The 27,337-nt window shown below is 34.5% G+C and overlaps 3 protein-coding genes across 14 annotated transcripts; 2 read left to right on the forward strand and 1 right to left on the reverse strand.

The window, feature by feature from the left end:
- Positions 1 to 911: 911 nt before the first annotated feature.
- LOC111809123 lies at positions 912 to 12,017 on the reverse strand. Of its 7 annotated transcripts, none has more exons than XM_023695476.1 (11): positions 7,694 to 7,783; positions 7,363 to 7,430; positions 6,693 to 6,878; positions 5,121 to 5,172; positions 4,001 to 4,074; positions 3,615 to 3,716; positions 3,134 to 3,274; positions 2,655 to 2,706; positions 2,021 to 2,094; positions 1,518 to 1,607; positions 912 to 1,160 (listed from the first exon to the last, which is right to left on the reverse strand). In XM_023695476.1, exons 2-11 carry the CDS (start codon positions 7,404 to 7,406, stop codon positions 1,148 to 1,150), a joined length of 828 nt encoding a protein of 275 aa, XP_023551244.1. In that variant the 5' UTR covers positions 7,407 to 7,430; positions 7,694 to 7,783; the 3' UTR covers positions 912 to 1,147. The 7 variants fall into 7 exon arrangements, with proteins under 7 accessions (XP_023551244.1, XP_023551243.1, XP_023551245.1 ...); XM_023695475.1 differs by having other exon boundaries at positions 912 to 1,165; XM_023695477.1 differs by lacking the exon at positions 912 to 1,160 and adding an exon at positions 1,199 to 1,265.
- Positions 12,018 to 12,720: 703 nt separating this feature from the next.
- LOC111809003 (tRNA pseudouridine(38/39) synthase) lies at positions 12,721 to 21,373 on the forward strand. Of its 5 annotated transcripts, none has more exons than XM_023695292.1 (17): positions 12,722 to 12,905; positions 13,006 to 13,198; positions 13,305 to 13,364; positions 13,475 to 13,580; positions 14,136 to 14,208; positions 14,446 to 14,491; positions 15,413 to 15,523; positions 16,125 to 16,206; positions 16,591 to 16,687; positions 17,575 to 17,635; positions 17,737 to 17,867; positions 18,592 to 18,709; positions 19,274 to 19,397; positions 19,541 to 19,648; positions 19,737 to 19,811; positions 20,519 to 20,592; positions 20,953 to 21,373. In XM_023695292.1, exons 2-16 carry the CDS (start codon positions 13,052 to 13,054, stop codon positions 20,584 to 20,586), a joined length of 1,407 nt encoding a protein of 468 aa, XP_023551060.1. In that variant the 5' UTR covers positions 12,722 to 12,905; positions 13,006 to 13,051; the 3' UTR covers positions 20,587 to 20,592; positions 20,953 to 21,373. The 5 variants fall into 5 exon arrangements, with proteins under 5 accessions (XP_023551064.1, XP_023551060.1, XP_023551061.1 ...); XM_023695293.1 differs by having other exon boundaries at positions 20,961 to 21,373; XM_023695295.1 differs by lacking the exon at positions 12,722 to 12,905 and having other exon boundaries at positions 13,184 to 13,198; positions 13,449 to 13,580.
- Positions 21,374 to 23,045: 1,672 nt separating this feature from the next.
- Positions 23,046 to 26,741, forward strand: LOC111808159 (probable F-actin-capping protein subunit beta). Of its 2 annotated transcripts, none has more exons than XM_023693979.1 (8): positions 23,046 to 23,405; positions 24,172 to 24,242; positions 24,788 to 24,901; positions 25,149 to 25,231; positions 25,310 to 25,383; positions 25,468 to 25,587; positions 26,409 to 26,504; positions 26,574 to 26,741. In XM_023693979.1, exons 1-8 carry the CDS (start codon positions 23,277 to 23,279, stop codon positions 26,655 to 26,657), a joined length of 771 nt encoding a protein of 256 aa, XP_023549747.1. In that variant the 5' UTR covers positions 23,046 to 23,276; the 3' UTR covers positions 26,658 to 26,741. The 2 variants fall into 2 exon arrangements, with proteins under 2 accessions (XP_023549747.1, XP_023549748.1); XM_023693980.1 differs by lacking the exon at positions 23,046 to 23,405 and adding an exon at positions 23,885 to 23,971.
- The last annotated feature ends 596 nt before the right edge of the window (positions 26,742 to 27,337 follow it).

Raw genomic sequence — 27,337 nt, forward strand, 5'->3', positions numbered from 1 at the left:
TATATATATATATATTAAGTTTAAATAATTTTTTAAAATATCATTTAAGAATGATAATTTGTCGTAATTTTTTTTAGTAATAAGAAAAGAAAATATTAAAATATATATATATATATATTATCTTATTTATTTTAATTAATTTTTATATTAATTTTTACAGTGATGGTTGGCTGTTCACTGAGTATCTAATTTATAATCATAAAAAAAATCTCAACCATCTATATAATTATTTAAATAATAAAAATATTATTTTAAAATTTTAAGTATCAAAATACTTTTTAAATTTGTTGCCTTTTTTTTAGGGCTGATCGTAATTTTTTTTCTCCCTAAAATTGTTCATTTTCATTTTCATTTTTTTAATTAAAATTTTAAAATAACAATTCATTCACTAATTATTTCAAAATGTTACACAATAATAATAATAAAAACAATTATTTGTATTTAAAAAATAAAACACTCATTTTTAACTTTTATTTTAAATATGGATTTTTATTTTTGGAAGTAGTTTGTTAATTTTAGAGGCGTAATTTAATCTAATAATAAAATTGATTTAATTAGAGTCGCTCCATTTTTTTTAACTTATGTGGTAATGACGTGATTGATAAAAATATTAAATGTTTAAATAAAAATACATGGGTTTTTAATTTTTTAATTATTTTTCAAACATGTTAAAGCAAGAATATATATATGAATATAATAATAATATTTTAATTGCTTAAAATATTATTATTAAGAATATAATTGTAAATTAGTTTAAAGTATTTAATATAAGGAAAAAAAATTGAGAGTTAATTAAAAAAAAAAAAAACCTTATTAATTTTATTTAGTACAAAAAAAACTTCCAATTAGATAAGATTTTAGACAAATTTGCTCGTCATTTTTAAAATTTTAATTAGTTTATGAGCAAATTATTTAAGCTCCAAAAATAAAGCCTACAATTTGTTATTTATGTCAATTTAACTAGAACACGTTTGCTATAGTAGCATTTCAATAATAGAATTAATCCTAGAGACTAAATATAAACATAGTAGCATTTGGACTAAATTGCCCTTCAAATATCATGACATCTTATGGATTCTGCTCTTAATGTAACATTTTCGAAACCAGCTTAAGCCATTTAACTTCTGCTTATGAGCACAACGTTCTCTCATATTTTCTTTCTGACCTACCATAAACAAATTAGAAGATACAAGTAAGAAGCCACAGTAAGTTTTTACCTTTATTAACCCAAAAGGCTAAGTAGAGACAACGGTTATCATCATTTCCTAAACGGAATCAAAATGGTAATTATTATATAGAAATAGTTTTAACTTCGGCTTAAGTTTGTTGCTAGTCTGATAACGACTTTGTTTTCTTTGAAATTTATGCTTATTTATCATAATTTTCATTTTTTCTTAAACAACATTCGAATTTAAATTCTTAGTCAAATTTTTAGTTTTCAAAACTTGGATAAGGAAAGCTTATTCTTAGTTTAAAAAACAAAAAACAAATAGATATAAGAAGGAGAGTGGACTTGCCTGTTGGAATTTTTGAATAAAACAAGGTATGCTGGATCTTCGGAGTTGAGCTTGAATAGCTCCTTAACAATGAAAGGACATGAAGAGGCGCTGAAATATTAGAAGGATCACACTGTCAGTACAGATATACAAGTTTCTTTCTTGTCATTGACATCACATATTCACCAAGGCCCATGTGGACACACAAATACAGTCATTAACACAATGTGTATCCCTCCGGCTACAACCTTTATCCCTTCCTAACAATTCAATTCATTAGAAACACGTTTTCTCTACATCCTTCAAAGCCTCAAGGTCTTCTTCAGCATCTTAATATTAATGAATGTAAGAATGCACTGATTTGTATGTGTGTGTGTGTGTGTGTGTGTATAGAGCTGAGAAATGAACTTAAAATGATCGACCGTGGAGAAAGAATGTATCACTATTTCCTTGACCAATGGCAGGTTCCAAATGCAATAATAAAGACAGATATGCGACTTTTCCAACAAAAAGTGACACGTTACCTCCCAAAGATTAGGAATAGAGCTATCCACAAGAGTGCAGTAAGCCAGGATTCTTCTTTATAGAACATCCAGACCTAATTTCATATGGAAAGACGAAAAACGTTATTCGGCTTTTAGATGACCGATGAAGTCATGAAAACAACTATCAAGAAGTGAAGCTTCTTCTGAATTCTGAATGTTCGGGTTAGCTTCAACAGTTCAAACTAGAGGCTTTGTTAACAGGGAACAATCTTTGGCATCTATAGTTAGAAAGAAACAATAGATTCTTCAATGATATAGAATAGCCAAAGATATCCATCATGACAATATAATTTTTATTGGCCTATCTTGGTGTAAATTATGCCCTTTGACTCTTTAGAGATATAATCTTGCTATTACATTCACTAATAAACCCTCCGGGGGAGAAAATTCCTCAAGAAAAGGTTCGCCTATTATAGCTTCTTCAGCTTTCATTGTGGGTAGTAGAACAATCTTAATTTGCTACTAAATTCATCATGTTGCCCCTTAAAAGTTCTTCACCACAAAGGGATGCATGAAGAATGAAACTTATTGAGTGCGTGCCTCCTACCAAAAAGGTGGTGCATCTAACCATCTAGAAGCGACAAGTGTAAACGATGAGGAATTTAAGACATACCGATAAAGCTGTGCCATTTATATAGAAATCGATCAGCGTGGCCACCATCCAACTGCAAATGTTCTAACAGCTTGTTAACCTCTATAACGAGATAAATACTGCATAATATCGGTCGAAGAGGTTATTATATCAATAACAGGAAAAAGTGTAATGATGCAAAATCTGTTCAAAGAAAAATCCACAAATTGCATAGACAATGGTGATCAATGAACCTTCCTAGTATCCAACAAGTCAAGAAAAAGTCATAAACACCTTGTTTTCACTAATCAACTCCTGGTAGTTGTATATCACACTAACAAAAAGTGCAATTACCATTATGTAAGAACATGAATGGTAAATTACTTCACTTTCCAAGGTTTAGATATCAACACCGTCGTTTTTTTTTTTTTTTTTTTTTCCTATAACGAGAAAACATCATTTCAAAGCATTAGCACTTAAAAGGGCAATCAAATTAAGGAAGAAATAAAAGCAGAAATTACGGTGTATAAAGCTCCTTGCGAAAAGGTGAACCATCGGCGAAAAGAAAGACCAAAGCTACCACCATCAAACAACCCAATGCACCGAAAACTATTTTTGCAGTCAAAATATTGGAGTGCTTCTTATGCTGCTGCATGTCATTCCTATATATATAAGCCAACAAGAAAATCATGACAAAGAATAGGAAACAGAATGATAAAGTTTCTCAAAGTCTAGAAGAAAGAATAACCATAGCATCGGATGCTGAATTTATCTATTAACTGAGTGAATTGAAAGAAAGAAAAAGCTTCTTTCATTTCATTTAATTTCTTAAACACATGAGAAAAGAAAAAAGAATGGACTTTAACTATGCAGTAGAATAGTCAGGAAGAACGTAAAAAGAATTCCAAATAGATCATATTAAGGAAGATTTCTGATGGAATTGACCATTTAAGAGACCTAAAACTCACAGTACATACTAAACTAGGCTTACTGCATACACACTTGTTTGGATTCTTGATCAGGACATTGTACACAATATCTTCAAATGATTCCTGAGATGATAATTGCCACAACTGCCAAAGAATGTAGGCACAGGTAGCGATGCTGAGGAAAATGATAAGGGTAAAGTTAATCAGATCTAAAAATTAATAAAATGAAGATTCAATCTGCAAGGATTACTAGTAAAAAAAACTGCAACTTCTTATTGAAATAAAGTAGCCCATGCAGAAACAACTTCGGTCTTAGTAACAGGTAAGAGTTTGGAAATCAAACTCCAACAAGAAAAATTGATTCAAAAGAACTCATCAGTGCTATAAACACTAATATATCCTATGGTTAAACAAGCTTTAGGCTGGAAGGTGAGCTTGACAAGGATACGAAGTAATTACCTGCCTAAACATACAAGAAAAACTATCCAAACCGCTGCAGCAATCCAGTTTGATTCCTTGTAGCAAACCCATGCCTAATATATTAGAGAGAGCGAGAGAGAGAGATTACCGTGAGTGCTTCTATTGTCTGTAAATGATTCTGATGTAGATAGTTAGATGCTTTTCCTTTGAACTTGCAATAATGACAAGCAGATATGGATTGAATAGAAACTATAATTAATGAAAAATTTTCATATGAGCTTTCCCTAGATAAAATTTCCAAAAACGAAATAAGCCAAAATCTGGTATAGCTTTTTAAATTACAGTGAAGAACTTGAGAAAAAAAAAGCATCATGATCTGACTTCTGGGATTATTTCAAATTCAAACTTGCATATCTATTTCCCATCCTTGATGATCAAAATTATCCACCAATTAAGTTACAAGTTGAGTAACCACTTAGAAAGTCCTTGCGTTCGTACCCTTTGATGAAAGTGGAGATTGCTTCTACAATTTATGAATCGTTCATGATATTTTGTATTCATCTAATTTTACCCCTCTAGATCATGTTAGAATAAGGACAGCCTTACTTTGACCTGGCATGTGGCCTTAAAATTCAGTTTATTTAATATTTAGCATAGAGTTTCATCTAGAGTTACATATGTATGGTCCAAAAGCATAACATGTTTCGGTCGGGTTAGATTAATATCAAGGTTTCTCATTGTTGACATTCATCAGACTTGATACGAACACAACTTCTTTCTTTTTCCTTGAGATTGGCACAACTTCTTGTCCTTAGAAATTGCATGGCTAGAACATTCAAGTTGGTTTCGCCCATTTACTCCATCTTGGATCTTTGATTGTCGAGGTAATCCATATCTATCACTTCCCCAGGGATTGAAACTAAATTGGCTTTGGGATTCTAGAGTGTTCGCTTCAATTTTTTAAGGCTTTCTTATCAAAACTCATAATCTTCACGTCAAAATACAATTAAGTGAAATAAACAGGACTTTTTGCCCCTACCCAAATGGTCTAGCAGCTCCATTCACCACATAAGAGGTTAAGCTATAGAAACAACTAAATGTACTCAAAGTCAAAATTTTGAAACATATAAAAGAGTAAGAAAACTTAATTGTTCCATACCGCAATAACTATGACGTTGAAATAGAAATCAATCAATACCACCACCATTAACCTGAAACATATTAAGTACAAACGTAACTGAAAACGTCCAGATTTGTAGGAATAATAAGATAGAGAAAAATTAATGGTTAAGAAGGTGAGTAAACGGCACCCATTTCCAGGAGTCAGAACCATCTAACATATAATTATAACAAGATTTATTATGGAAAATGAAATTAAGCTTCAATATTAATCCCATGCTGAGGATTGCACAAGAATAAAGGCAAGATTCAAATCTTCTTCTCAGTACATACTTATTCAAATTTATTTTTATACTTTTGAATATTTTAACTTGATCATTTTCTTCCAAGTAACAAAAAAAATGCAATTAATGTGAAGTAAAATTTCGAACCTTTAATCCAAAAAATAATATAGGTGTAACGGCCCAGATCCACTGCTAGTAGATATTGTCCTCTTTGGGCTTTCCCTTTCGGGCTTCCCCTCAAGGCTTTAAAACGCGTCTGCTAAGGGAAGGTTTCCACACGCTTATAAATGGTGGTTTGTTCTCCTCCCCAACCATTGTCGGTCGGACATCCCAATAGGTGTCATGCCCACTTAGCAAATATGAAACCGGTGGCCAAATTTATGTTGAATACAATGACAAAAAAATCCAATAGGGATAGTTCACAAATTCAGTGACAAAAAAAGCATATTATGGATGCTTGGAGGAAAATAAAATTTGAAATATCATTTTGAACCCTATATTTTAAGAATAATATCATTATAGTCTATGCGCTATCAAACCTTTAAACTAAGGCTTTGTGCTGTCTAAAATTAATGATTCGTTCTTATTATTAGTTTCAAGTTAATTGTTATCAAAATTAACGCGTTTCCATATAAGATGAGATAAGACGCAATGTGAATATATATTTTCAAAATCATCAAGACTGAGATTGTTAAAAATTGACCAAGAAACTAAATGTAATAATTATTAAAGGACGAAGCTAAATTTAGATGTTTGAGGAGACTGAATTTGAACATTTGTGAGCGACTAAAATCGAACAAACAAGTACCAAAAATAGAACAAACAACTCCAAAAACCCGATCAACAAAATAAGTTTAGAAAAATACACCCAAACAGCCCTTAATTTCATGAACAAATCTGAGTGTTCTACTTTAGCAAAAATTATTTGTAATTCAGTATACCCGCCAATTATACAAACATGGTTCCATCTCAAAAATTATCTCAAAATCAAGTGGTAGTGAAACAAGCAACCTATAGATCTTATTAACGCTACCGACCATTCCCAATATCACTCAACCTATTGATTTCTGGCATTTTCACCCGCTTTATAGTCAATATAGTTACTCCTTTAACCACTGTATTACTTAGACCGCATAAAGAAGACGTCGATGCACATTCAAGACTGAAATATACACAAGTGATCGCAAATACACGAAACAAGCAGCTAAAGCAGCTCAATTCTGTATGTTGAAGGGGGGAGAGGCGAAGGCGGACAGGTAGCAAGACGAAGAAGGACACGGAATGACAATAAACAAAGTGAAAAACGTACATCGGAGAATAGAGAGTACCGTGAGAGAAGTTCTCTGCGGAAAGGAGAGCCATCAGTGGCGAGTGTGTATCCGAGAGTTGCAACCATCGTGCAGCCCAGTAGAATGAACAGAATCCTCCATCCGATTACCGCCGAGCTCGCCATTAGAGACCCAGTGATACAGAGAGCGCGGGGAGTAGTAGAAGGACGAGAGCAACCACGGGAGCTGAAGAAGACGGAAGTTAGTGGAAACTGCGTGCCCACGTGGCTTCTTTTCATCCGTTTCATTTCTTTGGACAGGAATCCAACTAATTATATTAATTAAAGTTTATTTTTTTAAAAAAATCTNCGCAGAGGAAGAGAGGGTAATATGCCGATTAGGGTTTTCTTCTTTTTATTTTTATTTTTTTTATAATCCTCTAAATTTAATTTCTATATGTTTAATCTTGTTTACATAAATAATATAAATAATCCAAAAAAAAAAAATCCAATAAATTTAGAAACAAATTTCAAATTTTAATAATTAAAATTAAAAAAAATTTATATAGTCTCAAATTTAAAATTAAAATTTAACGTTTACACATAACTCCTTTTTTCATATTTTAAAATACATAAGATAATAGGTGGCATATGACAAAGATACATCGATCTTAGAATAAGTTAGACCGCTCTAACTTCACTGTAACATATATTTGATACACAAGACATACATATTTTTAGATCTACATTGGTAGCCACATCCCGACGATCTCATTGAATAATTTGTTGATAACCCAACCTGCCATAAATTAAGATGTGTGTCAATCGAAACTAATCATAGTTCAAATGAAAATTTGAACAGTTTTATGTTCCAGTTCAGATACATAAATTTTTAACCGTCATTCATTTTCATTTTTATCTCATTTTTTTGATGAAATTTTTAACCATAAATTCATATTAAAAATTTTAATTCTTAAAAAAAAAAAAAAAAAAAAGACATATATTAAAATAAATAAATATTTTATAGCCTTACTATGCCTAATATAATAAGAATGGACTTGCCTGTGGGAAGCTTTGAATAAAATAAGGTGGGCTGGATCCTCCGAGTTGAGCTTGAACAATTCCTTAACAATGAAGGGACATGTAGAGGTGCTGAAATATTTACATGTTATTATATATATATATATATATATATATATATATATATATATATATATAATAAAAAACCCGGTTTGCAACAAAAACGACAGATTACCTCCCAAGAGTCTGTACTAGAACTATCCAAAAAATTGCAGTAAGCCATGATTCTTCTTTATAGAACATCCAGATCTGAGTTTACATGGGAAGACAAATAACGTTTATTCAGCTCTCCGATAATTAGCGGAGTCATGAAAGGAAAAGAACGAGAAAGACTATCAAGAAGCTAAGTCTATCCTCATAAACAGTCGTATCTATATGTCTAGCATTATCTAGACGACAGTCGTCTCTTCTATGGAGCACATTGCAAGTCTCCCCTTAAACAGTCATGACTCTACTTTTCTGGAGCACATGGTTAGTATAACGACCTAGGCTCACTGTTAGTTTCCCTAAAAGAATTTATACCAACGAACACAGTGTCTCTAACTTGTATATCTGTGATTTTCTTCTTAATTAGCCAATATGGAACTCGATCCTCGATATTAATTTAAAAAGAAAAAAAATGACATATTTAACCGTCTAAAAGCAACAAATGTAAATGATAAGGAATTTAAACCTTACCGACAAAACTGTGACAAGTATGAAGTAATCGATGAGTGTTGTTACCATCCAACTGCAAATGGGTTAAAAGAGAGAACATCCTTTGAAAGCTAATTAACACTTGATGAACAGTAAAATTAAGAACGAGTTGAAAGAGAAATTACGGCGTAAAAATCTCCTTGCGGAAAGGCCAACCATCACTGAAAAGATATACTAAATTTACCGCCATCAAACAACCCAAAACACTGTAAATTTTTTTTGCAATCATAACATTGGAGTGCTTCCTGTGCTGTTCCATGCCTTTCCTATATGCCAAACAACCGAATTGTGTTTAAGAAAAGGATCAAAATAATTAAGTTTCTCACATCTATCCTTCAACTCAAGGAACTAAACCTCGTGTTTTAAAATCTTGAAGAGAAGCTCGAAAGGGAAAGCCTAAAGAGGATAATATATCCGCTAGCGGTGGGCTTGGAGCCCTGGACTGTTGCAAATGGTATAAGAACTAGACACTGCGGGGTGTACTAATGAAGACGTTGAGCCCGAAAGGGAGGTGGACACAGGGCATAGTGCCAACAAGGACGCTGAGCCTCGAATGGGGGTGAATTGTGAGATCCCACATTGATTGAAGAGGGGAACAAGTGTTAGCGAGAATATTGGACTCCAAAGGGGGTTGGATTGTGAGATCCCACATCGTTTAGCGAGAACACTGGCCCCTAAAGGGGTGGATCTCAATGTTGGACTCCGAATGGGGGTGGATTCTGAGATCTCACATAAGTTAGTGAGGACACTGGGCCCCTTGGAGCATGGATTACTAGAATCCACATTGGTTAGCGAGAACGTTGGACCCCTTGGAGGTGTATTGGTAGATCCCACATCAGTTGGAGAGGGGAACGAAACATTTTTTATAAGGGTGTGGAAACCTCTCCCTAACAGACACGTTTTAAATCTTGAAGGAAAGCCTGAAAGAAAAAGTCGAAAGATGACAATATCTACTGATACGAGGTTTAGTGGTTACATACCTGTTGATCAGAACATGGTACATAATATCTTCAAAGGATTCGTGGGACGATAGTTGCCACAACTGGCAAAGAATATAGGCACAAGTGGTAATGCTGTGGAAAATGATAGGCGAAGAGGATTTAATTAGATCCAACATAAAAGAACATATGTGATAAATAAGGTAGCCAGCGAAGTAGTTACCTGCCAAGACATACAAGAAAAACAATCCAAATTGTCGAAGCAATCCAGTTTGGTTCCTTATAGGAAATCCATGTCTGATAGATTATGCACAGTCAAAATTTCATAAAATAATATAAATTATTATGCAAACTGGATATTTCCTTACCGCAATGGCTACGGTGCTGATATAAATGTCAATTATGGTTGCCACCATTAACCTGAAACATGTAACTACAAACATAACAAGTCCAGACTTGTAGGGAAAATATAAGCGAAAAAAGATTATGAATGAGTCAATGTTACATTGCTAGTAGATATTGTCCTTCTTCCTGGGTTTAAAATGGTCTACTTGGGAGGTTTCCACGATGTTTCGTTACTTTTTCTTACTTTTTCTAACCAATGTGGGATCTCATCATCTACCCCTTGAGGGTCCAACGTTCTCACTGACACACTGTTCAGTGTCTGGCTCTGATACCATTTATAACTGATGTGGGATCTCATAATTTACCCCTTTGGGGTCTAGCGTCCTCGCTGACACACTGTTCAGTGTCTAGCTCTGATTCCATTTGTAACTGATGTGGGATCTCATAATTTACCCATTTGGGGTCCGGCGTCCTACCTGACACACTCTTCAGTGTCTGGCTCTGATACCATTTGTAACTGATGTGGGATCTCATAATTTACCCCTTTGGGGTCCAACGTCCTCGCTGACACACTGTTGAGTGTCTGGCTCTGATACCATTTGTAACTGTCCAATTTCAATGAGAGATTTTCATACCCTTACAAGGAATGTTTCGTACCTCTTTCCAACCAATGTGGGATTTCATAATCTACCCCCTTGGGGTCCTCGCTGACATACTGTTCAGTGTCTGACTCTGATTCCATTTGTAATCGTCCAATTTAAATGAGAGATTTTCATACCCTTATAATCGTTTCTCTTTCCAACCAATGTGGGATCTCATAATCTACCCCATTGGGGTCCAGCATCTACATACTGTTCAGTGTCTGGCTCTGATACCATTTGTAGCCGTCCAATTTAAGGTAGAGATTTCCATAACCTTATAAGGACACAATTGCACTTTTGAAGGCAGCGGACTAGCGATTGTACGGCACTCACTTTCCAACGATAAGTGAGCTAAGCCAATTTATTCTTGCGTCGCCTACGGCCAAGCGACGTATGATCAAGCCTCTAGCCTCGGTTTTAAAAGAAGGTTTTAGAAAACGAGGGCAAAGAGAGATTTTTGAAAGAGACGTTATATAAGCAAGCAAGAAAGAGATAACAACCGCTTAGCATATATAACCTTAGGTAGGGGAATATGACTTCGTTCCCCTCCATTAAAGGAGGTTAAAATATGGAAGAAAAAAAAACGTTTACTCGTGTCGATAAGATCTCACAACCTCAACCCTATCGAGTAAACCCTCATGGAGGCACCCAAATCATGATGTGAAAAACCTTTGTTTTTTTTTTCGATCTTTTTCAACGATTCTGTAAGATATCTTAAGCTTAGGACAATCTTTAGTGGATATGGTATGATACTAAAATGAGAAAACAACTTTTCAGATCGAGTTAACGACCCTATCTCAAATGGAAAAAAAGTTCCTATGTTAACACCTATGGAATTTGGCTGCAAAATTGCCCGGAAGCGAAAGTGAATAAGTTTCGTATTTTAACGAATCATATGTGTAAGATTCATCAAACTGAGGCCTTTTGGGAATCCCAATAGCAAAGCCATGAGAGCTTATGCTCACCATCGTAGAGAGTCGTTCATCTAACGTGGTATCAAAACATGCCTTAAACTTAGTCATGTTAATAGAATCAATGAATACTATCTCCATTACTGTGAGGGCTTTTGGGGAAGCCCTCAATCCCGAATTGGATCCAAAATTGACGGGTTAGTGTGAGCTTATGTGGTTATGCACTCTTCAAATAGGAATCCATTTTCTGAAAGATTATGGCTTTCCTGCTTTGGTGGATCTCCGAGATCCTTTCGATGACCTATGTTGTGTTCAATATCATACCATTGTGTTTTTTGGGGAAACCCTCCATGAGAGGGTATGATCACCGTGGACAATATCATACCATTATGGAGAGTTGTGTTCATCTAACGATTATCACTTTAAGAACGATCATATAACCTAATAGATTTATAGAAATACCTAAAATGATCTATAGAACTACGAACGGAGTAACTACTAAAACAGCTCGCATCTGTAAATTCAACGCGAAGAAGACGGAAAACGAAAAGCATTCAGTGGATGAAAAAGAGATGAGTACCGCGAGAAATTTTCCGTGCGGAAAGGAGAGCCATCGATGGCGATGGTGTAAGCGATAGATGTAGCCATCGTACAGGCCAAGACAACGAACACAATCCGCCATCCAATTACTGCCGAGATCGCCATTGCAGCGCCTTGGACTTGAGCACTGTTGCTTTTATAGATGTGACAGTACTCACTTTTTAGACGGAGACGTTTGTGGCTCCCGGCTATTTTAATTTTGGATATTAATTATTTACTTATTTATATATTTTTTAATTTACAAATGTATTGAATTTATATTAAACATGTGATTCAATTTAATGTATTTAATATTGAAGTATGATTAATTTTGTCAATTAAAGTTACAATTAATAATAATAAACTATAATTAATATAAATTAATAAAGTATGAATAATTATTTTATACATAAATAATTTATATTGTTTTAGTAATAAATGGTATAAATGTGATTTATTCCACCCTATACCACATTGGATTCTTGAAACGGTTGGATGAAAGTCTCACGTCGGTTCAGGAATACTGTCTTCATTGGTGTGAGCTCTTTTGAGAAGCCCAAAGTAAAGCTACTGGAGCATCATACCACTGTGAGAGTCATGTTCATCTAACATGATAGTCATGCCCTAGATTTAGCAATGTCAATAGAATGAAGAAAGGACACTAAAAGAAAAAGATTCGAGCCTCGATTGAAGAGAGGTGTACTTTGTTCGAACCCAAATGTTGAATGAAAGTCCCACATCGGCTCGAGAGGCATACTTTGTTCGAGCCCATGTGTTGGATGAAAGTTTCACGTCCCCTACTTAAGCCCACGGAAGATACCGTACATGGTCTGCTACGCAAATTAGTACATCGGCGTGTATACTTGCTCTATAAATACGTTCCCGCCTTCTGACTTGGCTTTCTGAATAGACTATTTCGTCTCTTTCTTCTCGTCTTCAACCGCTGAATCTCAGTTTTCAGAGAACGGTCTCTGCTAGGGTTTTAGGGTTTCTTTTGTGATTTGATGCAACCTGGTGTTATATGATTTGCGGAATTTTTCCATTGCTGTAACATTGTGCTTCTTCTGTTCTTCAAGAAGCTTTCGTATGTGTTCTCTCGTCGTTTCTATGCGTCAATTCTCTTTTACCTCGCGATGAATTCCTACTTCTGTCTGAACTTTGGGGCCTTATAATTTGTTTTTCAGTGGTCGTTTGAACTCTGGGGCTGTATTTCTTGACGTACAAGGGCTAATGGACGGAGCGGAACATTCCCTCGATTACAGAGGAGGTACGGGAGCAATGGAAACGACCTCAGGAACTGACGAGTTTCAACCCTTCGATGGAAACCTAATCGGAAATCTTCAATCCCAGCTTCGTCTTCTCCAAGGCAGGGTTAAGGTTTGAATGTCTACTCTCATTTCAACTTCCGGTTGATTAATGACATAATGGAGAAGTATCGGTAGAGACAAGACTGATGTTCGATCTCAATCCACTAATCTGTCAGGAATTAGAGGAGGAAAATTCCAATCTATCCACTCGACTTGCAACTTGCTGCTGTTCTGAGGTTTGGTCGACTATGTTAGAATGAAATCAGAGCTATTTGGTTGTCATGCTAGCCCAGCTAACCTTAGGGTAGATTTTTCGTCAGGGCTAACTAAACATGAATTCGTGCAGAGGAGGATGAACTTTGACGACGGGAGTAGTTCGATTGAGAAAAGCAAGAAATATGGAAGTCTGAAAGACAAGACTACTAAGAAGAAAGCAGTAGAAAAAACGCCAGGCTAGTTGTTACTTTATGATCAAATAGAGTCTATTTTCTAATTCCTCCATAGTTGCGAAAATCAAATCAATTTTTTTCTTTTAGATAAGAGGATCACCAAAGAATGGTGCCATGGGGGAGTAGTAGTAGTAGTAACTCACATGTACATACGACCAAAGGAGGCAGAATGGAGAAGAATGTAATATGTAACAGTGGAGTTCATATAAATATATTAATGAGATTTTTATGAAATTCAAGAATCAAGATTAAGAAATGATGATTTGTGAGTCTGAACTATAGTCAAATTATGCATTGACATACAATAAAATACTCAAATGTGGCTGTTTCACAATAACTGTTGCATATGGATTTGAAAATTTGCATTTCCCCAATAGCCACTGGATAAACCAAGTAGTTTTTCCTACCTGCCAGACAAAAAGGTGAAAAATGATGAACCTTAGACATACGTTTGGAATGTTTATGAAGTTTAGATGAAATAATTTACGGTAGTTCTCATGCATATTATCAACCTTGTTTATCTACTGGAATGATTTGCTTGTTATTTTATGGGCGAAGGTTATAACACAAGGATCTTGGATCACTGTTCAAAGAGATATATTGCTCTAAAAGTAATGTATTTCGGGCGGAGGTATGTAATCTAGCGATAATGGGAACAAGACCAGTACCTTTTACTTTCCCCTGCATTAATTTCCGTACATTTCAGTCCTCCAAAACCTTCCTCCGAAATATGGAGAAATCTTGTTAAAAGAAAACCCCCCACAACAGTTGTTATTTAAAACTCTATCGTCGTAGCTTTTTGTTATACTGTGAAAATTTAACTTGATGTCAGATAGTGCCTGAAATTCTGGTTACTTCATCTGTTCAGGTTCTATGGCTTTGCTTCAGAGGCACAAATGGAACCAACAGTTGAGGTACAGTTTCAAATTGAACTTGAACAAATTATTTATGATTTATCAATTACAGTGATACTGATGGGGGATACTTGTCAAGAACGCACAATATTGATTCTTAATGTTTACTGGGAGTGCCTAAACATTTAAATAATGCATTTAGAGGATCCTAATATCAATTTTTTTAACCTTCCATCTTTTCTAATTGAGGTTTGATCACACTATAGCATCGTGCGATTCTCAAGAGTAAATATAAGGTTTTCTTTGTCAATGAGTATTCTTCCCTGCCTGCTTGCTAAGGAATGCCATCGAGATTAGTTTGATGCTGTGTTTAATTATGGATTTGGATTATAATAAAGAATGCTAGAAAGCACAATCAACTTTCTGATTCATCCGACCATTAGCTTTTTTATGAGTTTGAGAAATAAATGTCATGAATTTCTAAGTATGAATTATGGGGTAACCAGACTCCCTAGATTTCAGGAGGCTTGGATTTAACTAGAGTTTCACTATAGTAATGTGTAGCCCCTCCCTCCTTTACCCTTGCAAGTCCTCCTTACAGCCACCCTTTTTTCACCTTTCCCCCTCCTTTGTGATTCTCTTGCGATCCCAAAAGCAAACAAAAGGCTTAAGAGGTAAATGGAGCCAATAAAGGGAACTAAAGAGTAGGAATTGTCACTTGAAAAGACTTTTGACAAAGTTGATTGGCAACCTTTGAATGCTACATAAAAGTTGAGGGGCTTAGGAAATAGGTGAGCATGACTTCATGCGCAAGGCCATGGTCTGGGTGGGCGTAAACATTTAGCATCAATTTGTTTTAAGGGGGAGGGGGTTACGGGAAGGTAGATTTGGTGGTTGTGAGGAATGTTGGGTGAGAAGAGATTTACTTGTAAATTTTGTATCCAAAAAAAGAAGTTAATTTGTTATCAAATCTTCCTGCAGTCCGAAATTTTCAGAGCTCTTGAGAAAGCCAGGCTTCTTGTTGGTGGTAGGAAGGAGTCTTGTTATTCAAGATGTGGGAGAACAGACAGGGGGGTCTCATCTGTTGGGCAAGTAAGACATTTAAAATCTTTAGAGAATAACATTGTACAGCTAGAATAGCAACGATAAATTTATGCCAATTTTCTGAATACGTTGACTTCCTCATCACGAATTAGTTCACTTTTGGTTATTCTACTAGCTGTTCAAAATGACATTTACTGCCACCTCTTTCATGTCCTGGGGGTGTTTAGTTGAGGTGGGGAAATTGAAATCTAACAATACCTCTTTTATGTAGTTAACCCGAAATATCTTGTGATGTTCTTTACGTCTTTCTAATTTATATAAACACACAGATGACACACGAGAATCTAGCTCAAAAAGCTTTATTTTTTTAATATGAAAACCAAGGAGATGAAGATGTATAACATAATTCTTTTAGTTATTTGGTGTTTTCTACTATGGTTCTAATATTATTATGAAGGCTGCAGTTTTTATGAAAAAAAAAAAAAAAAAAAAAAAAAAAAAATCTTTTACAAAAGCTTTTCTTGTTCTGTAAGTCATCAGTCACCTAGTACACAGAGAATCAGATTTTGAATTAGGGAACTTTGTTGTCCTTTCAACCATTATTTGAATTAATTTCCCCTTTCTAGCAATCACACTATTGTTGCTGCAGGTAATTGCTCTCTATTTACGGTCCAACCTTAAGGATCCCCCTAACGGTGAAAATGGCAATCATAATTCGGAAGAGCACCATGGTCAGCTAAGTTGATGTTGCCGAAGTTGTTCTCTGTTTTTAATAACTTGAATATTGAATCTAATCAGCTGAATGATATGGAGTGCATCAGACTTCTTGCTTTCTGTTACGGATAGCACTCTTGTTTGAAACATCAAAATATAGCAATATTCTTTACTGCATTAGGAAAGTAGATGGTAGCGATACTTTATACAGGGAACTGCAGACATGACCCTGGCTTTTATTTTTTGAAAGGATGTCATCTATAGTTTCATGTGCTTATTATTAGTTTTTAATAACATTTTCAATTGGGATAATTTTTTCTTTCTAAGTTCTAACTGGAACGATGCATACTTTTTCCATGTCTATTACCTCAACCTCACTTCCATTTATTATTTACTCTCAGATGGAGAAATTGATTATGTGAGAGTAATGAATAGAGTTCTTCCCAATGACATTCGGGTTTTAGGCTGGTGTACTGTTCCTGTTGGCTTCAGTGCAAGGTTTGTATTGCTCGTGATTTTATTTTTATAGATTTGGGTATTTTCCTTTTCTTGAGAGGAATATGATGTGTTAATTTTTAATGTGAAGTTAGGAACTTCATGAGACTAGCATTCAACAGATTTAAAAATCAATATAACTGGCTTTGACTGCTGAGTTTATGTGCCTACATGAAATTCTGCAGAGTTGTCTTGCTATTCTAAATGTCTGTACACCTCTCTAAGAAGTGCAGTGACCAGTAGCATCTCCATTACCCCTTACGTCATACAAGCAGCTTTACTTATGTGTTCTTTGTTAGATACAGCTGAATCTTTGTTAGATACAGCTGGATCTACATGCTGCTTAAGTTCTCTAGACATGCTTAACTTTGCCAGTGTATGGCATCATGGTCTGGGGATGACATTTTTTTTATTACGTTGGGGCATTGGTTTGAAACCAAGAACCATGTTAATTTTTTGGTTACTTTCTAAAAATTTAGTTTACACATCTTACATTTTTTCTAAAGATTAACATTTTTCTTCCAAGGGACTGGACCAATGGGGGTTATGGTTCATAATTATGTTAAAAATTAGTTTTGGAAAAGCCACATAGTAATTTATACCTAAACAATTCAAGAATATTCAAAATTTTAAGGTGTTATTGATAATCATGGGTACTTCATGATGCTCCCCATACACGAATACTCAATGCATGACCAATACTTCTTTGAGGAACTTATTATGTGAATTTGTTCCCGAAGTGTAAAACTTATCTATTCAACATAATATTTCTTTAAGGTATTAATCTGTTGGAAAGACTCCAGTTCTAGTTTCTAACATACATGCTTATATTATCGGAAAAATATTAATGCTTACTCTGGCATTTCTTGTTGCCTCTTTATGCAGCACAGATTTAGTTGTTTAAGAAGAAAGTATAAATATTTATTCTGGGGAGCAAACTTGAACATCTCGGTATGCAAATTATTTTGTATGAGTCTTGTAAAGCTTTTGCAGAAGTAATTTGGATGCTGCTTCAACAAAAGGTTGAAAAATTTTATCTGCATTTTCACCAGGCTATGGAGAGGGCCGGTAAGAAATTTGTAGGGGAACATGACTTCAGAAACTTCTGCAAAATGGATGCAGCAAATGTTCACAATTATAGGCGATGCATCATGTCATTTGACATTTCTCCTTGTGATGTGAGGTTGGCGTTGTTATCAGATTTCTAATCTGTTTTCCAATTCAACTTGTTGTTCCATGCTTAATTGAAACACGCCTTGCATTGTATATTTTTATTGTCAAATCTGATTAGCATATTTGCTTCTCAGGCCATCCAAAAGAGCCTTCCTCTAGCTGTTGTTCAAGCTTATGTTACTTTATTCTCCCTGTTTTTGGTCTCTTAAGTTCATTAACTATGTTCTCTCCTAGGTGTTGCCAAGCTGCCAGTTATTTACTAACTAGAATAAGAGTGCTTTTCTGACCATGTTCATTTTGAGTTGTTGATAATCATGTTGAAATTGACCATCTCTGTGGTTTTTATCATTTGCGGGGGTAGATTCATATTATGCAAGATGCTTTGAACTTCAGAAGAATGATCATGTTAACTTTTTAAGCGACCTGCAGTTATTGCTGTGTTAGATTTCTATTTATTCCAAATCTAGGATGCATTAAGACGACTACGCAAATTAAAAGAATGTGAAATATACTTGTGGGAGAAAGAAGCGTGGTACCATAGAACCCGTGTTTTATGATTGAATTCTATTGGATATATCTTTTGTAACTTCATTCTACATCATCGTGTCCTGAGCTAAGATGTCTTCTTGGCTCAAGACATCTACTTTTTTTTTTTTTGGTAAACAAATTAATCTCTCTCTCTCTCTCTCTCTCACAATCTTTTTAGTCTCTGAATCTTTTTGGTACTCTGACAGGATGGAAGGCAATCTATTATGGGCATTCAACATAGAAGGCAGTGCTTTCCTCTGGCATCAGGTCCGCTGCATGGTTGCTGTAGTATACATGGTTGGGCAAGGTCTTGAAGATCCTGATGTGCGTGCCAGACGTCTTGACATCTGATTGCTTTATTATATTTGCATAAACACTTTTAATATGTTAAACTGCTTGCTTTTGCTCATGAAAATGTAGTCATCTTATACTTCATAGGCCTCAACACTCTCATTTCAGCTTATTATATCTCTAGAATGGCCATAAAAGATAAACAACTAATGGTAAATTTGGTAACTAGGAGCTAGTGTTTTCCAGAATTGATAGCCGTATTTATTTTATATAGATGCATCTGCCGTTGACAATGAACCTTCCTAGCCACTGTTTCTTTTCAATACATGTGCACTTCCCCCCTTTACCGAAGTTATCAATCTTATTTCTTGGTTGGTAAACCCTAAGCATGACTTCGTTGCTCTTTTGAAATATGTGTTGTTTTGCTAATGGTCACACAATTAGCACTCATGTCAAGATTTCAACATTTAAAGTCGCTGTACACAGTGGTTTCCCAATTATCAGCTTTACTTGGCCTGTGGTGTGATTTTGTTATGCTATGTGAAGTATAAAATGCATCTCAATCTATTATATGAAGATGACTGGTAAAATTTGTAGGTGGTTGATATTCTACTGGATCCATTAAGAACACCAAGGAAGCCTCAGTATGTTATGGCTTCAGAAAATCCTCTGGTTCTTCATTCTTGTGAATTTGAAGGTGTCAAATTTAGGTGTTCAACAGGTACTTTTCTTCAGCTTCATTAAGGGATTAATTGATTATAGATAACGTGACTTCTACCTCCTGTATATTTTCTTTTTTCACCTCAGTTGTCATTATACTATTGTTCTATATTTAAAGGATTTCCATGCCTGCATTTCTCCTAGATGCTGGAGAAGCTCTACAGTTGCATTTAACAAATGAAATCCGCACATATGAGCTCCAAGCTGCAATATTCAAAGAAGCTCTTCTAAGCTGTTTGCCAATCACAAATGGTTTGAATTGCAATCTTTTCCTATTATACATTTTTGTCATTATTGTCGGTTGATTATGATACTGATGTGGCAACTTCCATCTCTCCAGATGAGAGCTTTCCAGACAACAGAAAGATAAAGAAGAAAATTTGCCATGTTCCCCTATTTTCAAGACCAACTGAACGTAAGTTCTGAACAAAAAGACTGCTGACTATTTTGGGATTATTTATTTGATAATGTCATATAGTACTACACTATCTGTGATTCTGTATCTAACCAATGACTAAACAACTGAATATATTATTTTAGTATCAAAGTTAAAAAGAAAAACACTTCAGCTAAACGCAAATCCAATGACCCTTGTGTACATGTCAGTTAATAATTTGGTGTGAGCTGTTTTGTCCATATCCATTTACATAATGTTTTTAGTTAATGTGGAGCTTTTGTTTTGTCCATAGCAGAATCACCTCTCTTTCTTTGCTAATGATTTATGGGCCAGTAAGTCTAGCTGTCATGGAGGAAGATGTTCATCGAGAAATGTGAGATCCCACATCGGTTGAAGAGGGGAACGAAGCATTCCTTATAAGGGTGTGGAAACCTCTCCCTAGTAGACGCATTATAAAACCTTGAGGGGAAGTCTTTGAAAGAAAGCTCAAAGAAAACAATATTTGCTAGCGGCGGGCTTGGTCTGTTACAAGAAATTAAAATATTAGCTACATGATTGGTTTTCATTTAATTTATTTGATTTATTGAATCCCTCTATCTTAAGCGTTGCCTTTTCCCCTTCTCATCCCCAAACTATATTATTAACTACCTCCAAAAGCATACCTTTCCCTCTGTTATTTCAATATGTTAGTTTATATGTATTGGTTTATGCTGTTCCGTTTCCAGCTTCTTATGAAGAGCGGCGTGCCAAGCTCAACTCATCCTCAAAGAGTTCATCAAATACATCTTCATAGGCACAGGTAACATAGTTTTCATGTTTTTTGAAAAATAAAAAATAAATCTCTGAGCATCTGTTTCTAAGATCTAATTTCTTCCCTTTCAAAAAGTTATCAAGTGAACATGAAAGCCTAATTAGACTAATTATGATACTATATGGATACAAGATTATATCTTAGAGCAGCTCTCATCCCATTTCATAAGAGACTGAAGTCTTTTAAAACTGCATTTGGCCTAACTTTTAGAATACTAATTAAGGAACTTCTCAAATCTACTGTTCAATGTTCTTTATATTTATGTTTATTTCTTATTATAACTCAAAGAAACATTTGAATTAGTGTACAATAAGGGGGTAAATTTAGAGATAATGAGTGTATCTGTAGTTTTGCAGAGTTTGAACGCCATTAAAAGAGCAGAAGTGGCAATGATGAGCATCCGGTGATGAAGGGGAGATGAGTCTAAAGAAAAAGCTGACAGCCCAACCACACCCCAACATCAACATGTACCATCATCATCATGAATCCAGGTGCATGAACTCCGACCAAATCATTTTTCTCACTTGCCCTGTCCCCCTCTCCTCTATGGTTTTATTAATGTTGAGAATGACTTGTGACGGTTCTGTGCTGTGTGTTTTTGTCCTGAACCATGTGAAAGCTTAAACCATTTTAGAGGAAGCTATGTTTTTTTAGTTAAAATCTAGGTTAAATTATATAAATTACCCCGAACTTCTGTATCAGGCCTCAATTATATACCTATAGGCTTCGAAAAGTTTCATTTTTACTCTTGAACTTTGAAATTTGACCCAAAGAATAATACTCTTAGAGCGGAAAATGTTTCTTGTCTTTTTAAACACTATTCTCGAAGTGTTAGGGTAAAGTTGAAAACTTTAGAAGTCGTAGTGTCTTAAAATTTAACCATGATCAACTATGGTGAAAATATAAATTTCTTATCGATTTACTCTGAAAAGTGAAATCCCAGGAATCATATCAAGGACAAAGGGATTATGGTAAAAAAAAAAAAAAAAGAATTTTTAAGCTAATTATGATTTCAGTTTAATCTTATTTGTGGTCAATATTGATAGCAGATAGAATGATATTATGTATTAATATTTAAATAATTTATTATTTTCATTTTGAGAAAAGAAATACGAAAGAAGTAAGTATTTTTTAAGTTAACTTCATCTCTTTTATTTATTTTTTATTTATTTATTTTTATTTTTTTGATCCTTTGATGAGAAAGGATGAATGAGTATATTGAAGGCAACCACAGCTCATCTATTAAAAATAAAAAAATAAAATAAAATAAAAAAAAGTCCAAATCACCCTAGACAATAAATAGTTTTTATTTTAAATTTATCTCATAAAAAAAAGCATTTTTGGATAAATAGTTTCTTGATCAATTCTTTTGGGAATATGGTCCCAAAGTTGGATTGACATCAAATCGCAAACGGCCAGAAAAAAGCGGCAAATTTTTTATTTTTTAAAATTATTATTATTATTATTATTATTATCGGGAGGTGAATGGGGTCTGATACACTCCTTGACTAGTATAGTCGACTCTATAAGAGGTCATTCAAAATGGCTCCATATGGTTCGATTTTGGGTGTAACATTGTGGTCGTTCTCTCGTTGGACTTACCCATGTAGTTAAAAGCTCTCATGCTATTTGTACTCATTTTCGAAAATGAACATGTCCGATCTTGATCGGGTTCGAGCTTCCTAATTTCTTCAAGCTCTTTTGACTTTAAACTACCGTGTGCCTATTTGATGCTTCTTATAGGCAATGTAAAACATTTTTCAATGGACTTTCCTCTAAAAGTATTTATATATAAATGATGAAACTTATGTTAATTTTTTCAATATTAAAATAAATATATTTTATTTATTTTTAAATAAATTTAACTCGAATAACTTAGAACTTTGAATTATTGTCTTCCCAATTATTTTTAGTAACTAAAAAAGAAACAAAAACACCAAACGACATAAATATGAAAATGAATCATCACCCTAAATTATTCAACAAACTTTAAATCATTGTTTTCGGCTAAATTACAAAAAAGTCCTTTAAAAATAATTATTTTTTTAAGTTGCAATATTACCTCTACTTGTAAATAATTATTAGAATAAAATATTTGAAAAGATACAATAGTAATATTTTATTTCAAAAATACTTTACAGTTTTTTTAAAAAGTTTTAAAAAATAAGAATATTAAAGTATTTTTAGAAGTCGTACCTCTAAAACAAAATATTAACCGTTTTTATTTAAAACTGAGTATTTTTTATTTTATTTTGAGATTTACCCTAAAATAACAATATATATTTTTTTTATTAATTTAGGCACTTATTTGTTACTTTGTTTTTACGGGAAGATTAAACAGTTGCACGGTTATTTAAAACAAGAATACAGTTAATAATTATTTAACGTGATTATTATGACCTCAATAATTAATAATTATCAAAATTATATATTTATCCGAACTCTAGATGCACAGAGAAAGATCTCGTTCCCGCGAGGGAAGCTCGGATCAAACCAGAGGCTCTCCTCCTTTTCTCCTCCAACCCAACAAAAAGCAACCAACAAAATCAATTTTCTTTTCGAATTCTCTTCCATTTCTCCTTTCGTTTTCGCTTCTCATTTGAATCTTGTTTTCAGAAATTGTGTCTCCTTCTGGTGCTGCGTTGATTTTGAGGCGAAAAACACAGGAAACAATGGAAGCGGCCATGGGATTGATGAGGAGAATGCCTCCAAGGCACTCCGAAACAGCGCTTTCGGCTCTTCTCACTCTCTTGCCTCATCACTCTTCCGATCTACTGTCTCAGGTTGACCAGCCTCTTCAGGTGATGTTTCTTCTGTTTTCCCCTTTTCTCCCCTTGTTCGTCGCCTGGTTTTTAGAAATTTCTTGGAGATTTTGTTGCTTTTTGTTAATTATCACCATTTGTTTTCCCTTTTAGCTGTTATCCGAGGTTTTTTTGGGGTGTAGGGAGTGGATTTTGATGAATGTTCCTGTTCTTCCATAGCTATAGGTGTAATCCTGGGTGCTGGTTCTAATTAAATGGAAAGTGCATCAAGTAATGAGGATTAAGGATGGAATTCTGGAATAATGAGAGGCTTTGTTATCTCATTAGGTTGAATACTTTTTTAGTACAACAAATGGGGCAGGGGATTTGAATCTCTGACCTTGAGTAAGGTAGTACATACCAATTATAACTTAACTATGCTCACTTTGGTGGGGGCAAGATTGAATAATTAAGAGTGGTTCCTTAATTACAAGGTCTTCTTTGTTTAAATAATTAGGTATAGGTGTTGTTTTCCTTTCCCCTTTTCCCCTTTTCCCCTCTTCATGTTACTCTTGGCTCTCTCTTGGATTATCACTACTATTCTGATGAACTTTTGTCCTGGTCGCGTATGTTTTCTATGATTAACTGCATTTTTTCAACTCCCCCCTCCTTCATTTCAACTGACAGTGCTTCAACTTGTTGAAATGAACTTATTTGACTTGATTGGAGACCTTTTTGTAGTTGGCATTATCATTTTGTGGGGTTTTTTTGGCTGGTTATTCAACTTTTTTATTGTTTTCTGAATGAGAAATTACAACATTTACAGGCTTTATGCGATGTGGATAATGGGAAGGAATTTATTTTGTGCGAGTACAACAGAGATGCAGATTCATACAGGTAAGTACTTGGATCCACTTTTGCAGGATTTGAGCATCTGGCATGAATAATATGCATCACAATGGTTTTAGCAAGGTTATAGACATTTTGATATCTGCCTTAATGTTTGAGGCTGTGATGCAAAATGTTCCGGTTATGACTAGCACTTGAAATGCGTGCCTAAGTTCAAGACAAGTCTCTTGCATGTTTCTTAGTTCCATGTTTCAAAGCCAGTGAATATGCAATATGTAAATCCAATTTAGTTGTAAGAATACATTTCTTACATGATTATAAAGGGCTTTCTCTGTCAAAAATTCCGAGTCCATTGTTTTTCGTTGTACCACAAATTATGTAAGCTAACAAGTATAACAGCATTTCAGTATTGGAAAAAGGAAAACACTGAATTTTCTGACAAATATAAGAATTTAAGTTTGGCGCATGATCTATGGTTGGGTAGATTAGGAAGTAGGTTAGTGACATATATTTTTTCTTTTTTTTCTAGTATTTTCTGTCAATGATTTTTTGATATGCACTACATGATGCTATATTCTTTTCTTGCCAAATAGATCACCATGGTCAAACAAATACCATCCACCATTGGAAGATGGATCGATGCCATCCATAGAGATGAGGAAACTTGAGATTGAAGCAAATGAAGTATTCACAATCTATCGTGACCAGTGAGGTCCTTTGCTTGCTTCCTTTTTGATCCTTGTGCAATAGAATACTCCTTACATTTTAGATACTATCTGCAGCCAGTGTATGCTTAGATTCAAGAGGCACTTTCATGCGTGATTATTTATTTCTTAGGACAAAAATAGAAGCCCCAAACCCAACAATAGAACTTGCTCCATAGAATTTAACACTAAATTGCCTTGTGTGATTATGTATTTCTTAAGACAGCTGCTTTAACAAATGATTGGTCAGGTATTATGAAGGTGGCATTTCATCTGTGTATATGTGGGAAGATGACGAAGAAAGTTTCGTTGGCTGTTTTTTGATAAAGAAAGGTAAGGCTAACCAATGCATTAAGTGTGAGCGTTAATAAAAGTGAAAATTTTCTCATGTGATGCTTTTTGAGGATAAAGATGGCTCAAAGACTGGTCATGGTCGAAGGGGATTTCTACAGGAAGGAGCATGGGATGCTATTCATGTTATTGAGGTATCCATGTTTCCATTGAGTAAAGATCATCCACTAGATTCTAAGCATGTTCATTTACTCTGCCCATCTCTTTCCCAAATTCAGGTGAGGCTCGAAGATGAGGGTACAGCTAGCTATTGTTTAACGAGTACAGTCATGCTGTCGTTGACAACCGATAACAATACAGCCGGGACTTTTAGCTTGTCTGGTTCAATTAGAAGACAGGTACTTCAGAATGAATTTTGTACTTTAACTATTAGATTCAAATAGTCGGTTTTGGATGAAAAATTACCTGGAGGCGGAGTGTGAGCAGCATTCCTAGGCTTCATTGTTCCTGACAGAAAATTTTCAAGGCCTAAAAACTCCACCATTTTCATCTCCTTTTGCTCCCTTCGTTGTAGAACTGTGGGATTGACTGTTTGAGTGAGTGGTTTAGGCAGTACTGAACATTCATATTAAACGATATAGAGTAACCACCTAGCATCTTTGATTCCTTTCCATAGTGGAAGTAAAAGTAAAGCCTATACTGAACCACTACATGTTTTCTTCCAGTTGTATGTTTTAATTAATCAACCTTTTGCCCCTATAGTGAGCAACAACAAACATGCCTGTAAATAGCAGTCTTCTGTTGCTCAACCATGTTAGTTTGAGGGTTTTTTTGCATATCCATCTATTATTCACCTCGAGCCCGTAATACTAGTAGTAATCATAGAGGTGTCGTTTGATGTTTAAGAAGGCTCTCTTGAACCCTAATTTTCGTGACAAAAGAGTTCTTTGGCAGTTTTGTTTCTTTACTATTTTGTAGAGATATCTGTCTGGTCAGGGATGGAACTTTAGGGTACAATTAGATTTAATTCTTCTCTGTGGGCGTTTATTCATCCGGTTTTTTCGTAAATACTAGCTTAGCTTATCCTTTTCGATTGAGAACCCTTTTTCGTAATTGAGGCAGGGAACTGTTTTGCTTTGAATACCCTCTTAGATCCTGAATGAAAGTCTGAGTTCTTATTTTAAATAAAGTAATCCAAGTTCCACAACTTCCATTGTAGATGAAGATGAAGCTCTCAGTTGCCGAAGGCCATCTCTGTAACATGGGTCGAATGATTGAAGAAATGGAAAGCAAGCTGAGGAATTCACTAGATCAGGTAATTATGTATCTGAATCATTATGATGCCATTTTCAAGGCACAAGGTTTAACCATTCATCCCTGACAGGTCTATTTTGGGAAAACAAAAGAGATGGTTTGCACCTTGCGGCCACCCTCAGAAGTGGGGCATATGAAATTACCCGAAAAGTGACCACTGGATCATACAGAACTGAATGGCTTAGCGGGTGGATTAGTTGTAAGTCGTTTTTCATGCTCTTCTGTAACAATGTGGTTTGAATTTNAAAAAAAAAAAAAAAAAAAAAAAAAAAAAAAAAAAAAAAAAAAAAAAAAAAAAAAAAAAAGATGTTTAGCTGTGCGTGTACTGATTTTAGGCTTCACTGTTTAGTAGTCGTCGGGTTACGAATGTGAGACGGAGTTTCGAATTGAAAATTGCATTTGGTTCTTCTGTGTTTTACTTCAAATGTCAGGGTGACTAAAGGGGGTCATATTTAGTTCCATATCAATATAATTTCTACTAGATTTAAGTTTGTATTATAACTCTCAATTTTATTCCTACTCTTAGTTCTAATTAACACAAATAAGTATAAAACCCAAACTTATATCTTTAAATAAAACATTTATTCCATACATCAAGAAAACAAATTAGAAAAACAGTCATTTCCCTTACAATATGACCTTTTCCAAACTATTATTTAGAGTTAAAATCTTTTATTAGACAAAAATTAAGACATGTTATGGTAATCTAAAAATTGGGATAGCTATATCATTACATCATTTTAAGTTATTTTCATTTATATTCTAACCAATTTCTACTCTAAAATTATTTTATTTATATTCTAGAAAGATCAAAGTCACTTGGGTAAGTCAAAG

This window comes from Cucurbita pepo, chromosome LG13 (genome assembly GCF_002806865.2).
Source record: "Cucurbita pepo subsp. pepo cultivar mu-cu-16 chromosome LG13, ASM280686v2, whole genome shotgun sequence".
NCBI lineage: Eukaryota > Viridiplantae > Streptophyta > Magnoliopsida > Cucurbitales > Cucurbitaceae > Cucurbita > Cucurbita pepo.

What these genes read in the sequence shown, in the direction of transcription:
- LOC111809123 (XM_023695475.1), bottom strand. Translation starts at nt 7,406, where the DNA reads ATGAGATCGTCGGGATGTGGCTACCAATGTAGATCTAAAAATAT. An exon ending in TCAACGTCATAGTTATTGCG is followed by an intron (nt 4,075 to 5,120) that starts GTATGGAACAAT and finishes CTAATATATTAG; the next exon opens with GCATGGGTTTGCTACAAGGA. An exon ending in TAAATGGCACAGCTTTATCG is followed by an intron (nt 2,095 to 2,654) that starts GTATGTCTTAAA and finishes ATATGAAATTAG; the next exon opens with GTCTGGATGTTCTATAAAGA.
- LOC111809003 (XM_023695292.1), top strand. Translation starts at nt 13,052, where the DNA reads ATGGACGGAGCGGAACATTCCCTCGATTACAGAGGAGGTACGGGAGCA. An exon ending in AGCAGTAGAAAAAACGCCAG is followed by an intron (nt 13,581 to 14,135) that starts GCTAGTTGTTAC and finishes TTATGGGCGAAG; the next exon opens with GTTATAACACAAGGATCTTG. An exon ending in AAATGGAACCAACAGTTGAG is followed by an intron (nt 14,492 to 15,412) that starts GTACAGTTTCAA and finishes ATCTTCCTGCAG; the next exon opens with TCCGAAATTTTCAGAGCTCT.
- LOC111808159 (XM_023693979.1), top strand. Translation starts at nt 23,277, where the DNA reads ATGGAAGCGGCCATGGGATTGATGAGGAGAATGCCTCCAAGGCACTCC. An exon ending in AGGTTGACCAGCCTCTTCAG is followed by an intron (nt 23,406 to 24,171) that starts GTGATGTTTCTT and finishes CAACATTTACAG; the next exon opens with GCTTTATGCGATGTGGATAA. An exon ending in ATGCTATTCATGTTATTGAG is followed by an intron (nt 25,384 to 25,467) that starts GTATCCATGTTT and finishes TCCCAAATTCAG; the next exon opens with GTGAGGCTCGAAGATGAGGG.